The sequence below is a fragment of the Polyodon spathula genome, chromosome 4, assembly GCF_017654505.1.
Source record: "Polyodon spathula isolate WHYD16114869_AA chromosome 4, ASM1765450v1, whole genome shotgun sequence".
Classification (NCBI taxonomy): domain Eukaryota; kingdom Metazoa; phylum Chordata; class Actinopteri; order Acipenseriformes; family Polyodontidae; genus Polyodon; species Polyodon spathula.
Window position 1 is genome coordinate 19,746,312 of NC_054537.1, and position 16,409 is coordinate 19,762,720.

Sequence of the window (16,409 nt, forward strand, 5' to 3'; positions counted from 1 at the left end):
TGTGTAATTTTGGGGAATTAAGTTACCTGCACAATATGCAGATGGGGAAACTAAGAAGACAGAGGGGGCAATGGAGGTTAATCTTTCAGGTTTGCAGTTGTCTGTATGGAAGGCCTTCTAGGTCAAAAACATCATTACCGTAACCATTACCGAATGGGAAGATCCTCTCTGACCCGTCAGTCACTCAGTATATCTAACAAAGCTTCCCTATCAGGGCTCTGCTGTGAGGAGGAAGTCCCTCCCACCTCCTGCTGAAGAGGGGTGTCCTCAAAGTAACATATCGCCATTTTCAAAATCAAAGGTCAGCTGGGGACATGACCTCGAAGGGTAATGCTTATCATTCTTTTCTGGGAACCAGGGTTACGTTCCCTTTCAAGTGGAATGACAATCATTACCGAATGGGAAGCTGTACCAAAGCTGTTGTGGATCCAGATTCCTGACAGTACAGCCTCACGGCGATAGCCTCAGAGCCCTCGTGACACCTAGGGCATGCCGACTGCAACACCCTAGAGCCCAGAGAGGGCCTTGCTCGGTTTGAAACATCAAGATGGTAAAAACGCACAAATGTCTGACTATCTGTCCATGTAGCAACATTGCAAATCTCATCCAAGGAGGCACCATGAAAGAGAGCCCACAAAGTCGCTTGGCCCCTGGTAGAATGGGCCGTAATGTTCCCCGGCATGGGGGAGTCCATCTGTTGATACGCCAAGCGTATGGCATCTGACACCAGGTTCGCTAGACATTGCTTTGATATGACATCTAGAGCGGGACCCATAGTAGACAAACAGCTGGTTGGACTGTCTCCAGGACGTCGTCCTATTCAGGTAACAGTGCAGAGCCCGGAGCAGGCAAAGCGTGTGCTGTCTGCGATCCTCCTCTGTTACGGGGGAGGTCTGAAAGCTTCCAAAACCACTGGTTGGTTAATATGGAATGAGCAGACCACCTTTGGCAAAAAGGCTGGGTTTGGTCTTAATATTACCCACAAGTCATTACCAGTGAAAGCCATACATGCATCATCGATGGACAGAGCGCGAAGGTCACTTACTCTTCTGGCAGCCGCAATGGCTAATTAAAACGCCACTTTGAGGGAAACAGGACACAGCTCTGCCATGAGCTCAAATGGGGGACCCGTAAGGATTTCTGTGAAACCAACCAGTAATGTTTAAATCCAGTAATGTTCCATCTATATGCACACCCAGTATTGCATTTTAAATTACAGTGGTTTACAGTACACCTTGGCCTCATTGATCTGAATCTGCTGCTGTCCTTACACAGGAGAGATACTAATGAGGTATTTTACATTAAGTGTAATCTAGAAATACTAAAATTAACGTAATGAATGGTGTGTCTCTGTCTGTTGTAACGCAGTATATTATTTACCTTTATTGGTTGTAAGTCATGTCAGTGATAGGCACACACTATTGTCCAGTCTCTGCTGAGGCTCTCTAGCAAGCCCCGCCCTCAGAGAACGTCTTGTAAAGATATAGCAGCAAGTGAAAAGTAAGTCGATCTCTTTGGACTTACACACAACAGAGAGCAGATCGCTTACATTCCCCATCTACTAAGTGCTTGCTGGTTGTTGCTGATTCAGGACTGAGCACCATTCCACTGAGCCTAGGTAGGACTCACTGTAATTGAATACAATACTACAGAGATTACTAGAATACGCAGAAACTCAGATCACCCTATTCTGTCATTCATTTAGCATACACAGAGGGAATACCTGGCTGTTGGTTTTGTAAGCAACGTGATTGATTAAAATAGTAACTGTCCCTGAAGATCTTTTTATGCTGAGCTTGCGAACCCTTAACAAAAAGTGTGGTTACACTGTTTACGTGTGCATGCATGTGTATGTGTGTCTGTCTCTGTGTGTGCGTTACTGTCCCTTGTCAAACAGTTGTTGTGAGAAAAAGTGATTGTGACGGCAGTGTGGAGAATAAAAGCACCCCCCCCCCCCTTCCAGGATGTGCTTCCTGTGAAAGCCATTCTCCTTAATTTGATGGATTACACTTCAGTGCACAGCTCTGCAGCAGTGTCAGCACTCCGTGTGTGTGTGTGTGTGTGTGTGTGTGTGTGTGTGTGTGTGTGTGTGTGTGTAGAGGGCCACAAGAGGATAGAGAGAGAGAAACATAAAGAGAGAGCTCACGCAGCTTGTCTCTTGGTACTGTCTGGGGCTTGGCTGTGCTACCCTCCCTTCTTCCAATCAGACTTGTCTGATTCTGCTGATGACCCTGCTAGTCCTGCAGTGCTGATTATTACGAGACTACTGTGTGAGACAGAACTTCTGCATCAGTGCAGAATATTTACCATTTCCTTTCTGAGAAGAAAAATAATTTAATAACTTAATTATTGAAACATTTCTATGTGTTAAATGTTTAGAATTTAGAGGTCATCTGTACTGTTTCATACATACGTTATTTATTCAAAGTCTTTTCCATGCACAATGTTGTACACATGTAGTCCTGTCCACATTAATGTTGCAGTGCATCATAAAAAAAGACTCCCATTGCATAGCAGTTTGAGCCATTCCTGGTTTTACTATGAGTTTACGAAGACACACTCGAGCTTGTTACCTACACTGTGGCTAATGAAGCTTGTATTAAAACCTGGAATGGGTGAAACTGTCTTGTAATGGGAGTCTTATTTCCATCCTTGTAACAGTACTCAGAAGTGGGGTACTGTATACTGTATAGGCCTACTGTACAGATTTAAATTTTGACATAACATAATGTGTACAGAGTACAATTTTTTTTTTATGTCTGGTTTAGTGAGGGACTACTGTATAGCCAAATTTAAAAACTGGTATCAACAAGAAATGCAAGTATGAAATCTGGAATAAGTAACTACAGTACACATTTTACTATACAGAAGAGTTGTAACAGGTAATTGTTTCAGTTTTTTTTTTAAACTATAATATAGTATACTTTTGTTTCCCAGCTAAAACAAAAGCTGGGATATTCCCAGCAGGAATATTCAAGTGCACATTTCATTTTTGAAAAAATATTCGAACGTGAAAACTCCATGTTTGTCTCATTGCTTTACACATTCAGGGGAGTGATTTACTGTCAACTTCACCTGGACTCCCAGTTTTTACAAGTACCTTTTACTGTGTATAGAAATAATTCAGTCCTGCTGTAACATTTGTCTCCAGAAGGGGGCACCAGAGTCAGTTTTATTTGGTCCTGGCTCGTCACTGAAGCTTCACTGATCTAACAATTGAATTGTGAAGCAGCATAGCTCCTGCAAGGAGACATTTTAAAAGATTTGCACAGTAATTTTGCAGTTTTCCCCACCATGCATTTCCTATGTCTGTCCTATGTATTTAACATAGTTTATCATGGATTGCCATGCTTTTTTAAGATGCTTTACCATGCCTCTCTGGGCTTTACAATGCTTGCCTATGCTTTACCATTCTTTCAGTGCTTTATTACATTTTGCTTTTAATAAGAGAGGGCTGGTATTTATTGTGAAATGTTCACAGAGCCTGACCCAATCATTAAAGCATTCTGAGTGCTGTTTCAGTTCCTACCCGGATTGATATTTCCGTGGGTGAAATTTAAGGACGGCTGCTTTTAACTTCTGATACCTGAGTACATTTAAGTTATGATACTTTGGTACTTTTACTCAAGTAGTTTTCTAGAAGGATACTTTGATTTTTACTTAATTGGATTATTTTCCAAGTAACAGTACTTTTACTCAAGTAACACATTTGAATACTTTTTCCACACCTGTTAGAAAGTCACAAGCCTTTGAATCATCTTCATTATCAATGTGTAAATTAAAATCTCCAAGAATAATAATCCTATCATAATTAGTAGATAATGTAGACAGGTATTCCGCAAATTCTGATAGAAAAAGCTGACAGGGTTTTGGTGGCTAGTAAATATTAAAATTAGAGGTTCAAATGAAGAAAATTCATCAGCATTTATTTATTAAACAACTCGACTCACACAGCACACAGGCAGTGCCGCAACAGAGACACAGTCCATGAGCGTAATGCCCACAAAACTACGTGTTTTCTCGTTTCTCGGAATTCCATTCCCAAAATGCCAATTCCGTTCCCAATGCCTAATTCCATGATTTCGTCCATGATTCTGCGATCGTGGAAAATCAGTAGCCATACAGTAGCTCGTTGACATCCGCTCTCGAGTTCCCAGGTGTAAAATAAGTTGTTGGCTTGGCGGTGGGGGACACCCACTTAACCTTCAGTTCTCCTGAGTTCAGAGTGGGAATGCCAAAATGACAGAAATGGCAGCTTCTGTTTATCACTTGTATGTTTCTGCTTGCTTTGAGATTCTACTTGCTGGTGTGTTTTGATCTCCTCATAGGGGCTGATGCGAGTCTGCTCTTTAGTTTAACGGTAAGGCTACCGTCTTTGAACTATTAATGTATGTACTGTATTTAATTGTGTATTTTGTAAAAACTTTCTTGATTTAACTCTAACCAGGCAGTCATGTAGGGTTCTCATTGAAGGCTGATGGAAAGTTGGGTTGAAAGTTTCATAGAAGGAGCCAAAAGAAGAACAAGTGCTATGGCATCACAGTCATATGAATCAGAGTTTACATCCAGGGCTGTTTTTCTGTTAGCGCAAACAGAAAATAAGAAACATTAAAACAATTCTCATGGTGAGCTAGTCAGGGTTTATTGGCTAATAAATGATCAAGCAACACAAGCAGCATAGTTGAAATGCTGTTATACCTGGAAAGCCTGGAAGTTGTTTTCTTGTTTCAGTGAGGATCCAGGGTTGTGGAGATCACAATGGCAGACATCACTCAGCCATTAACAATCCGCCACATGCTTATTCTTGTTCAGCACTTACTGGAGCCGTCATGTTTATATTGGTTCTGCCATTTCTTACCCTTTGGCGTCTTTATTTGTATTGTCTTTATAACCACTGACACTGGCATCACAAAATTACACACTTTAATAATTACATTCTCATTGTTGTCCATTTCTCTTTTATTTCTGTTGTAATTTCTGCGTGAATAAGACAGTGACAGTCTGACATCCTCTCCTTCGACTCTCTCCGAGTAATGACGTGTTGTATACAGAAACAAAGAAGGCTCGGGGGAAGTTTGTGTAGCAGCTACAGGAATATAGAATGGTAATGTACACCTCTTCATGGTGACCCAACAACCCACTCCCCCAAAATGAAATAGTCTGCTTGGACAGTTGTATTGGGTTTACTGTGTATCATGTATAAAGGATTTATATCGCAGCCTTGCAAACAATAACACACTTATGCGCAAACGTGAGAATCCATTGCACAGCTATGAGACTCTCAAAATTGTGAAAAAATTGGACTTTCACGGGTAAACCTTGAGACTTGACATGCATTGGGTCTTAAAGGATGTCATTGATCAGCATCAACAACATGGCGAGGTAACACATTCCATACCCTCACAACTTTCTGTGTAAAGAAGTGCCTCCTACCCTCTGCCCTAAGTCTGTCTTCACTTCATGTCCAACTGTGTATCCTCTGAACCTAGTTTCTTAAATACAAAAGGTAAAATTCAAATAACTTAAGTGTAGCTCATTTAAAAGATTATGGTTCACTTGTCTCTTCTCATGATTCAGGATCCACTCCCTTGTCCACATGACTCCTGTGCTTCCCTCTACTTTTTCCAAGTTTTACTGCAATTATAAGAGCAGCACCACTTAGGGCACCAGGAATAACACTGTGTAACAATTTTTTTTTTTTTTTTTTTTTTGTTCCTGGGTAGTAAGTGTTATTTCCTAATTGCTTATGCCTCAAAAGTATAGAAAATGGCTATTATTCCCAACAAACTTTGCTTTTGTGACCAGGACAGTGATATTTCAAAATATCACTATTTCCAATGGGAAAAGGGGCAAATGTGTGTCTTTTCGTTCACATAAAGTCAGAAAAAAACAACATATGAATCCAAATTAACATTTGCCCATTTTCCCATTGGAAATAGTGATATTTTGAAATATCACTGTCCTGGTCACAAAAGCAAAGTTTGTGGGGAATAATAGCCATTTTCTATACTTTTGAGGCATAAGCAATTAGGAAATAACACTTACTACCCAGGAACAAAAATTGTGTTACATAGTGTAATCACACGCTGCTTGGAAAAAGTTTCCTGAAAGCGTTCAGAATTTTTTTTAAAGAAACAAACATATTTTGGGAAACATGTTTATCGTTTATAACATAATTTCATTATAACGTACCATAGCAATTCTATTATCCCTGGAACAGCTCAGCATACATCTTGCTTGTCTTATTGTGCATTGAGCAGGACCAGGTTCTAAGGCAGCAGCACAACTTTATGGCACACACACACACAACCATATTATATTCCACAGCAAAGTGTAATTAAGCAGTGAAACCATGGTAAAGCATTGGAAAACCTTTTCAAAGCCCAAATAAGTATGGTAAGCAAATTTAAAAAACATAGCTTACTGTGGTAAATGTATAGCATGGTATAACTGCATAATTTACATGCAGATTTACTTTTCCCAGCAATACTGTGTTAGAAGATGTGACCATGCTTGTGTCATTTACCCCCCCCCCCCATACAGACCCGCTGGTTAGAGGACAATGGCTGACCTTGATCTGAGTCTGAGTGATGCTCTTGTAGACAGCCCGCCCCCTGGTGTTGAGGAGCCAGTAGTACAGACAGACTTCATTGCGTCGCTGGAGGCCGAGAAATTTGATGATGTCGTTGGGGAGACTGTGGACAAGACCGACTACCACCCCCTGCTGGACAACGATGAGGAGCCTAAGAACAAGAGTGAGTATACCGGATAACCATGCAAACATGACCTTATGTGGAAGTGCACTTAAACAAGAAGTAAGCTTGTGTGTAATACAATTTTAAAAGACAGTAGAATAGAAAAGACATATCAAAAATCTGAGTAGTCGAGTACTCTGACTCACTTCTAGTATGCAGGTAGCTTGTTACATTATAAACAGGCTGTCCTAATTTAATGAGAGGCATTTGAGACAACTTTAGTTACTTTTCTGTTTCTAAATGAAAAAAAGAATTAAATCACATTACATTATGATTAAATGTTAAGTACGAGTCAATAGTTTTTTTTAATCTTTTTTTATTCTTAAACAAAATTATTCCCTGATTTTTATTTTTACATGAAATGAAAAATAATTAAATCACATGTTATCACAAGGCGATGCACCTGCGATGTTGACGCACCAGCTTTGTTTGCAACAGCCGCCTGAGAAACCACAGGAGCCTCCAGCTCCTTCAAGAGTTCAGTGTGGTTTATGCAGTTTGCGCAAGTCACAGCATAATCACGTATTCACTGCACTGTGCTACGCGAACCTGTTTACACTGAAAAGCGATCTCTGTTCAACATTTGTCAATACTGCATTCCAATTAAACAGAGTAATGTCCCAATTAAATAACATAAATGCATTGGGAAGAACAGTCTGCCAGAGTTGCGTCCCATTTAAACAGCAGTCCCGATTATCAGTATCCTAGTGAGGCAGCACTGACTCTACTTTTATGTATTGGTCATAATGCAATTTAGATGGCTGCATCATTTTTTTGCATAATTTACATATGGCTGCAAAATCAGTTATCAGCAGTTATTTTTTAAAGACAAAGTGGTTTGGTAATTATTTTGAAGCAGAACCATTGAAAATGGGGCAGATTAACCATTAACTATCCTCTAATACACAGTAGGCTTGGTAGCTAGTTAGAAAACATTATATAGCTTGTTACCTCTACACTGTGGCCAATCAAGCTCATAGTAAAACCTGGGATGGATGAAACTGTTCAGCAATATGAGTCTTCTTTCCATCCCTGATGTATACTGTATGTAACAAGGCTATTTTAATATTCCTTTTTAACGTTTTAGTTATAATCATGCCAAGGAGCTGTAACCAGCACTTCAACTGTTTAAACTGTAAATGGACAATAAGAATAAGTATAAATAAATACTAAATTAAATGCATTTGCATCCCTAGTGGCTATGTTGTGAGTTGTGTTGGATTGAAGACAAACGTTAGTTCAGCTGAAAGCAAAAAAGTCTTTCAGCCTCCTGGATATGCCCCGGCAGAGCACTTACTGGTGGAAGGTACTCTGTGAAGACGCTCCCCCTTCATGAGAGCTGTGTAATGGAGCGAGGGAGTGTAAATGCTGGGGAGAGGATGGAAAAGTACAGCTGTCTACCCTCTGCAGGGCTGGTTATGTAAGAGCCCCTGTGACTGGGAGGAAGAAAGTGTGGTCTAGTGGTTGGGCTGAAGGACTGGGAGCGGGGGAGACAGTTTGGCCCAGTGGTTACAGTTGAGAGAGACTCTCTGACCCTCACCCCATCCGTGGTTAGATAACAGAGAAGACCAATCTATACCTGACCCTCAGGCAGTCGGTCACACGAGAATCACCAAATCTCCCTGACCTCTCCCCTCCGTCACACGAGATCACCAATCTCCCTGACCCTCTCCCCCTCCGGAGACACGACATCACCAATTTTAGTGGTTAGAGGGACTGGGAGAGGGGGAGGCAGTGTGCTGTAGTGGTTAGAGGGACTGGGAGAGGGGGAGGCAGTGTGGTCCAGTGGTTAGAGCTGAGTGACTGGGAGACGGGTGAGGCAGTGTGCTCTCGTGGTTAGAGGGACTGGGAGGGGGGGAGGCAGTGTGGCCCAGTGGTTAGAGCTGAGGGACTGGGAGCGGGATAGGCAATATGGTCTAGTGGTTAGGCATGAGGGACTGGGAGAGGGGGAGGCAGCGTGGTCTCGTGGTTAGAGGGACTGAGAGAGGGGGAGGCAGTATGGTCTCGTGGTTAAAGCTGAGAGACTGGGAGAGGGGGAGGCAATGTGGCCCAGTGGTTAAAGCTGAGAGACTGGGATCAGGATAGGCAGTGTGGTCTAGTGGTTAGAGGGACTGGGAGAGGGGGAGGCAGTGTTGTCTAGTGGTTAGAAGAACTGGGAGACATGGAGGCAGTGTGGTCCAGTGGCTAGAGCTGAGAGACTTGGAGAGGGGGAGGCAGTGTGGCGCAGTGGTTAGAGCTGAGGGACCGGGAGAGGGGGAGGCAGTGTGGTCTAGTGGTTAAAGGGACTGAATGGGGGTGGGGGCAGTGTGGTCTAGTGGTTAGAGCTGAGAGACTGGGAGAGGGGGAGGCAGTGTGGTCTAGTGGTTAGAAGAACTGGGAGAGGGGGAGGAAGTGTGTTTTAGTGGTTTGAGCTGATAGACTGGGAGAGGGGGAGGCAATGTGGTCTAGTGGTTAGAGCTGAGAGACTAGGAGGGAGGCAGTGTGGTCTAGCAGTTAGAGCTGAGGAAGGCAGGGTAGGTCTCGTGATTAGAGCTTAGGAAGGGAGGCAATGTGGTCTACTGGTTAGAGGTGAGGGACTGCAGGGGAGGGAAGCAATGTGGTCTAGTTGTTAGAGCTGAGGCACTGGGAGAGAGTGGGGTGATATTGTACACATGTTATATCAGAACATAATGTACCACATCACCTCAATCCTGCCCTCACAGCAGTTGAACAAAAATTCAAAACCAAAGCAAAAAATAAGTACATCTCTTATTTTGGTTTGCTCTATTTCCCACTGTTGTAAGTAAAATGCTTCTCTGTCTTTTGTTGGCTAAATACAAACCTGTCTCCCTGCCCCCCCCCCCCCCCCCCCACACACATACACGTACATACACACTGAATACGTTTACACAGGGGAAAAGACAGCTTCCAGAAATAGCTACACACTGCTGCCAGCTCTGAGACGAGTTAGACACGAGGCTCTGCTGAGATGCACTGTCTGTGCAGACTGAGCTACAAGCCTTCTGATGCATTTGAAGACAGTTCTACTAGGAGTGTAGCATGAGACGTATCACAATATGTATTTCAATGTATGTATGATGCAAAATAAGATCATGTGATCATTTATGATTATTTAATGACGGACTGTTTTGTTAAAAGACAAACTGCAGTGAGCTATGTTGGGCTCTTGGTCTTGTATCACGGTACAAACGATACATACCTCTATTACAATGTGATATATCGTTACAACCCTAAGTTCTACAGGAGAGGTCCATTTGGTTTGAAACACCCTGTGAAACCTGAAGTCATGTAGAATTTAATACAACATAAAATGATTGTAGCTAGCAAAATGTATATTTTTTAATGTCTCCACGGTGCATATCCATTTCCTGTATAGGTCTTAAATGTGCAGTTTTTTTAAGTTTTTAGCAAACATGGAGCCTATTTTTATTTTAAAACTGGTACTACACCTGGAAGAAATCTCTGTTTGCAGGCCTTGCTTTCAGATAGTCTGGCACTTCCTTGGTCAGCTGGATTTTTGAATTTGTATATGAAAAATAAAGCTGTATATAATAGAGCTACAGGACTGTGACCGTCGGTGTATATCGTTCTCTGTCCTATAACCCCATATTGCAGTGAGTATTTGCGTGGTATTCGACTTTAATTCCGAATAGTGAATTCAAAACACTGTTTGAAATGCCCCAAATACAGAATCTGTGTGAGTTGAGTGTTTGCTGTGCACGATGGGTTACTGGTGTGCATGTAATTAACCCTAAACTGTGTCTGCAGTAGAGTTCCAGGTTCTGGAGAGCAAATAAAAACATTGAGGCGTGTTAGGAATTACAGAACAGAGAGGAATCGGCACTCACACACACACACACACACACACACGAGGGTCCTCATCTGAGAGGATGATCATTGCTTAATAAGCGCACGGTGGCTGAAAGGTTACACATAAAGTAATGTGTTTATAGCATTCTAGTCGAATGCAATTCAAAACAGCGGTAAGAGACAAGGCAGTGATCATGTTCACCATGTAGAGTGTGACAGACAGACAGACATTATTATTACTATTATTTTTTTTTTCGTATTTTGAAATTTTGAAATTAAGCATACTCTGTACCCATCAAAGAAAGGAGAGAAACACTGCACCGTACGATTCTGTATTGGTTTCCTTTGCACGTTATCTTTTTGATCAAGTCTTTTATACATCCTGTTAGTTGAATGATAACAAACACTGCCATTTCAAGATGTGTTTGTTCGAATATGTGAATATTTTGAAGTGGAGCCTGATCCGGTGTGTGTTTGTCTGGCAGGCTGTGTTGTGAGAGAGAAGGCTGTGCTGGAGAACGGAGAGCATGATGGGCAGGAGGCACAGAAAACAGGTAAGCGCTCCGCTGTGTACAGGACCGGGGGTCTGGAGCCAGAGAACACTTCAGATGCTGCTTTAGACAGGAGTTCCCAAACCTTCCCTACCCACGACCCACCTGAGGAGGGAGGAAGTGTCCAGGGACCCACCGTCACCGACACTGTGGGAAATATGCTGTGATACAATAGAAAAACATATCACCATAAACCAAGCCATCAGGATGGAAATAATACTTGCATTGCATAGCAGCTTGATCCATTCCTGGTTTTCCTATGACTTTAGTAAGACACACATAAGCTTATTACCTATATACTGTGGCTAATCAAGCTTATATTAAAACCTGGAATGAAGTTGCTATGCGATAGGAGTCTTATTTCCAACCTTGAAGTTTAAGCATTAGTGGTTATGAAGTGCTGTATTTTCAGACATAGTATTCACTCTTACATGAGTAAAACGGAAAAGAAAACGCACTTCACAAGTGAATCTTTACCAACCACAAAAAGTTCCCCTTGATGTGATTATAACCTTGTAATTCAGTGCAGTCCGTCTATTATTCTAGATAGATAGATAGATAAATTGATAGATTGATTGATTGATTGATGATTTATATTAGGAGGTTCATGGCAAACCTAGAAGAGTCCCTGTTAGAGAAAGTTTGAAAACGACTGACCTTAAATGAAGTGGCATTTTCAATACTGGAAATTAATATTGGAAAATCCTGCCCGTTGACTCCTAGTGTACAGCACAGTCAGAATCGCCCAGCAACACCCATTGAAAGTGCCAAGACATCTCAGTGGATGCCACCAGAGGCATGCTGTTATTAATATTAAATGCTTCTCTAGCATTCAACAGCAACCCATTCCTTTGTAGCTGCAGATTTAGCAAGCTGCGGGTAAGTCTTCTGGTCAGATGTTTGGAAGAAGAGCCCCTGAGAGTCACGTGGTTAATAATTCAGCGGCAGAGGGAATATTTCTTTATTTGCTATTACCCTCACATGTTTGTAACTTTGGTAACTATATCCAGAGGCATACATCTTTCAGAAGTCAAGTACAGTAGATTGAGCAGTACCATTTCAGATGGCAGTTTAACTTCAGTTACGCTACTATGCTCTTGCAAGCTGTACCCTTTAAAAGTTTGCCATGGTAATTTTGCATCCTATTACTTTCTCTGCAAAGAAGTGTCTTTCTCACAGGTTCACAGGCTTGCTGAATAATGACTTGCCATAAAAAAAGTATATGTATTTAAACCGGATGTAATTTGAACTGTTTAGCTGCCGAACATTTGACATTTTAAATAGAATGCGTTCAATTCTTAATTAAAAAATTATAAAATGTAACCACAAAGAAACTTAAATACATGCCTAAAAGATACATGCTGTTCGTTTTTTTTGTGAAGATTTTAATGATTTTGATGATTTTCTGAACATGGTCCTTGAGGTTGGGTTGAAAAGATTGCCTTTAACAACGTTCATCACAGAAAATGTTGCTTCACACAGATATATGCTTATGAAAATGGACAGTATTTTTATCCTGGGATATGCCATGTCTGCGCATCAAAAGTGAAAACCAGCAATCTTTCTGCTGGCTTTGAAGCACTGGCAAGCAACTCCAGCAACTGTCACTGCACAGCTGCCTTGTCACTGTGAAATCTCTGCAAACGTATTGCTACTTCCCTCACATTGTGCTGAAAAGGTGATTAAAAAATGTGAATGTAGACCAACAGGCATGTTTGTATTGCATGCTGGGACTAAGATTGTATTAATCAGTACTATAATTAAAGTGCTTGTATAACTAACCAATTCTGGTTTCTCTTACTCTCACCCTCACCCCATTTCATTTTCTAGCTGCCTAGAGAGCACCCCCCTCTGGTGCAGGACTAACAGCGACACGGTAGATTCTGCAAGCACCCCCTTCTCCTCTTCACTGCTAGCGTTCTTCACAATCCTAACCAGCCTAACCTGGTCTCCAGGCTGCGTCTCTAGGGATCCCTGCTCTGGACTGGTGGGGTTTCTTTCTTCTCTCCCACCGCTCGCCAGCTCTTCTGTCATTGTAAACATGTCTGCTGTGATGAGCTCTTCCTTCACAGCTTGCCTGGTGGAGGCTCTCCTCTCCTGGAGCTCAGATGCACTTCCCTATAAAAGTTTACCACTGCATTTCTGCAGTTATACCATGGTTATAATATGCATTAACCATAATTTACCCAGGTTTGCCATGTTTATTAATATGCCTTACCGTACCTCGCTGTTCTTCACAGTGCTTTCACTATGCTTTATTACAATTTACTAAATAGATCGTGGTGAACTTTTATAAGAGTAGTGCTTGCTTGATATTTTCTCAAGAGGAGAGGAGATCTGACCCAGAATACGAGAGCTGTTCCGTGAAGGGCACAGCTCATCACACCAGTGCTCTCTATTTGCACCGTTTAAAAATTGCACTACTACAATTCTACAATGATAATTGAGATTTTTATTTATCTATATATATTTTTTAAATCCAGTAATTTATTTTACATTTTTATCTTTTTTTTTTGCTTTTTTATATCAGTAATTTCTTTGCATTTATGATTTAATACCACTAGCTGAGCGTTGTCGGTTCAGCTTCACCCCAGTTGGTGAAGGTTATCCTGGACAAGGCCAGGTTACTGACGGTGTAGCTGTTGTCAGTTGCACTGCATGCTAAGTGAGTAGCTCTTCTTAAGTAGCACTGGAGTCCTGTGGGATTGGGTCTGGCTCCCCCAGGTTAACAGGGTCATATTTTAGCGCTTTCTGGATTTATTTTTTTTTTTTTTTCCCCATATTCTTTCAAAACGTTACCAGAAAAATATATTTTCGTTAACTTGGAGTTTTTGTAAAATAAAAATCTTTCAGGCGTAAAATAAACCCGGTGACACCCCATCAAATGACCTATTAAAGAAAGAAACCCCTCTTCTGTACAGTAGAATGGGTGTCATTTATGCTTTGCTTTCCAGTGCATGACATCTTATCGATACAAATTCTGTTTTATGAATGAATACGAACATGGTCACTTTTGCCATCAAATACATTTCAAGCTGTGATTCTGGGAATATTTTAATATTTCTTCCGAACATTCACTTATTTAGTAAATATATTGATTCAGGGTCCAGGACTAACTGAGATCTAGTCTTTCCCCTTCACAGCTGTGGGAAAACTTCCGCATTGAAATCCCAGCTCGGCAATCTAAACCTGGGAACCTTTCTTAGGCTGATCACACAGAGCCAGCGACTTCCCCACCCTCTTTCACTCTCTTCCTGCTTTCCTTTATTTTCTCTTGGCGATCATCATTACTTTTTTATTTATTTATTTATTTATTTATTTATTTATATAGCTCTGAAATACATTCAAAGAGAAATAAAAATCAAATAAAAAAAACTTGTTGATTGTCCAGTGTCTTGGCTTATGTGTGTCTAACTCATAATAAATTAGTCACATTTATAACAAATTTGTCTGACTCAATTGAATATGTATTGTAAATAAGTGTGGGTGTGTATGTGTTTTGTAGTTTTCTATGAACACTATCCCATAAATGTAACAAAATAGTCCATTGTTAATTGACCATTTGATCCTGTTGTTCACAGTAGCACCTCTGTAATGTATGTTCATGCTGTTTGGGGGACTACAGATCCTATGATGCATTTCAAGCTGCCATAATGCTCATGCAAAAATATGCACTATCTTTGCAGACAAACATAGAGGTGTTGACAGAGGTGGATAATGTAGAAAGATGTTGCTATAGATTTCAGCATTCCCACAAGTACTTTGTCAACAATTGAAAAAAAAAATGGTATACAATAATACAGGCTTATGAACAGCAAACTGTGGATGCCTGTCGTCAATGTTTCTGATTCTCTCAATACCCTGATGTTAAGGACACCTTGCTGTTGTGGTTTAAAAATGTCTGTAATCAGAGTGGGACATGCAGGTTTCAATGTATGCTTTTGAAAAGTTCACTTGCAGCCATATTTTCAATAAAACGCACAGCACTTTCACATTTATAATACGTTCTGTAATTTTAAGTTTGATTTCAGTGTTACTGTAACTTCAATAAAAAGGGACAGGATTCATATGGCTTTAGATTGCTGATAATACACATTTGTTGCTGGTCCCTTGGTTGCCGCTGTTATAGCATCATTGTTTCTCCTGATTTTTTATTTTATTTTCTTGATGTTTCCATGCCTCACCAGCTGAACTTTTGCCTGACAAAATGTCATTGCTGAGGAAAGTGAGGGGGGTCTGAAATCCAGCTTCACCCTTAGCCTTATCTTGGTGTCACAGTGCTAACAAAAGAGCATAAGGAAATGATTAAACAAAAGGAGGGCAATCGGCCCATCATTGCTCGTTCGGTTCCTAGTTGCTGGTTGATCTCAAAATTTGGTCAAGTCAGGTTTTAAAGGATCTCAATGATTCAGCATCAAGAACATGACTAGGTTACCAATTCCATACCCTCACCACTCTCTGTATTAAGAAGTGTTTCCTTCCCTCTGTCCTAGGTCTGCCTCCACTTGGTTTCATACTGTGTGTCCTCTCGTTCTGGTTTCTGTGCTATTCTTGAAGTATTGGTTGAGGTTCAGTTGTCCTTTTAAGATTTTAAAGACTTCAGTTACCCCCCTCCCCCCTTATCGAGTGAATGTGTAACAGGGTGGAGGCTGGGTGCGAAACGGCATCCCCACCCTCCGCAAGCGAGCATCTTAACCATTATGTAAAAGAACTGGTCTTGTCTGCATTCATGGTTTTAGAGCAGTGATCTCATCTCACTGACGGGGCAGAATCTGTAACAGCAGCGTACCGCACAAGTGTCCATTACAAATGTCGGGATGCAGTAGTTAAATGTATAAAGCACTATTTATGTCCTGTATTTCACAGTGGCTGCACCTGCTCAGTCTCAAAGGGGTGCTCTGACAGTGCAGGCTTCTGTGATTGATTGAACAGGAGCAGCAGGGTCAGCTCTCATCCAAGCTCTCCTCCAGTCCAGCTCCGCTCTCTACAATTAAGAAAACTTAAAAACTGTTTAAATACCCAATAAACATTCTTTGAGACTTGTAATGGTTTTCCGTTAGTGAGCACTCTTAGTTATACATTTCTCCCAGCAGAGTTCAAGATCGTATAGATGACAATAAAACAGGCAACACCTTTATCTCTTTTTCTTAATTTTACTAAACAGTTAATAGAATAATGCGGTACAAAAACAGAAAAGAAAATGTGCATCAATATAGCACAAGTCATATTAATCTCAGCAAGCAATACTATTCAGATAATATCTCCGCTGCAATATCTCAGAGCTATAATTGGT

At 41.1% G+C, this 16,409-nt stretch overlaps 1 protein-coding gene across 14 annotated transcripts in view; it reads left to right on the top strand.

Moving 5' to 3' along the window:
* Positions 1–16,409, top strand: part of LOC121314291 (microtubule-associated protein 4-like) — a 129,670-nt gene that overhangs the window by 32,644 nt on the left and 80,617 nt on the right. For 12 of the 14 annotated variants that reach the window (XM_041247384.1, XM_041247371.1, XM_041247370.1 and 9 more), the window contains 2 exons: positions 6,544–6,755; positions 11,051–11,119. In XM_041247384.1, the coding sequence (XP_041103318.1) occupies positions 6,563–6,755; positions 11,051–11,119 (262 nt within the window). In that variant the 5' untranslated portion in view covers positions 6,544–6,562. The remainder of the gene's footprint in view (positions 1–6,543; positions 6,756–11,050; positions 11,120–16,409) is intronic. The other 2 variants (XM_041247378.1, XM_041247379.1) reach the window with 1 other exon arrangement.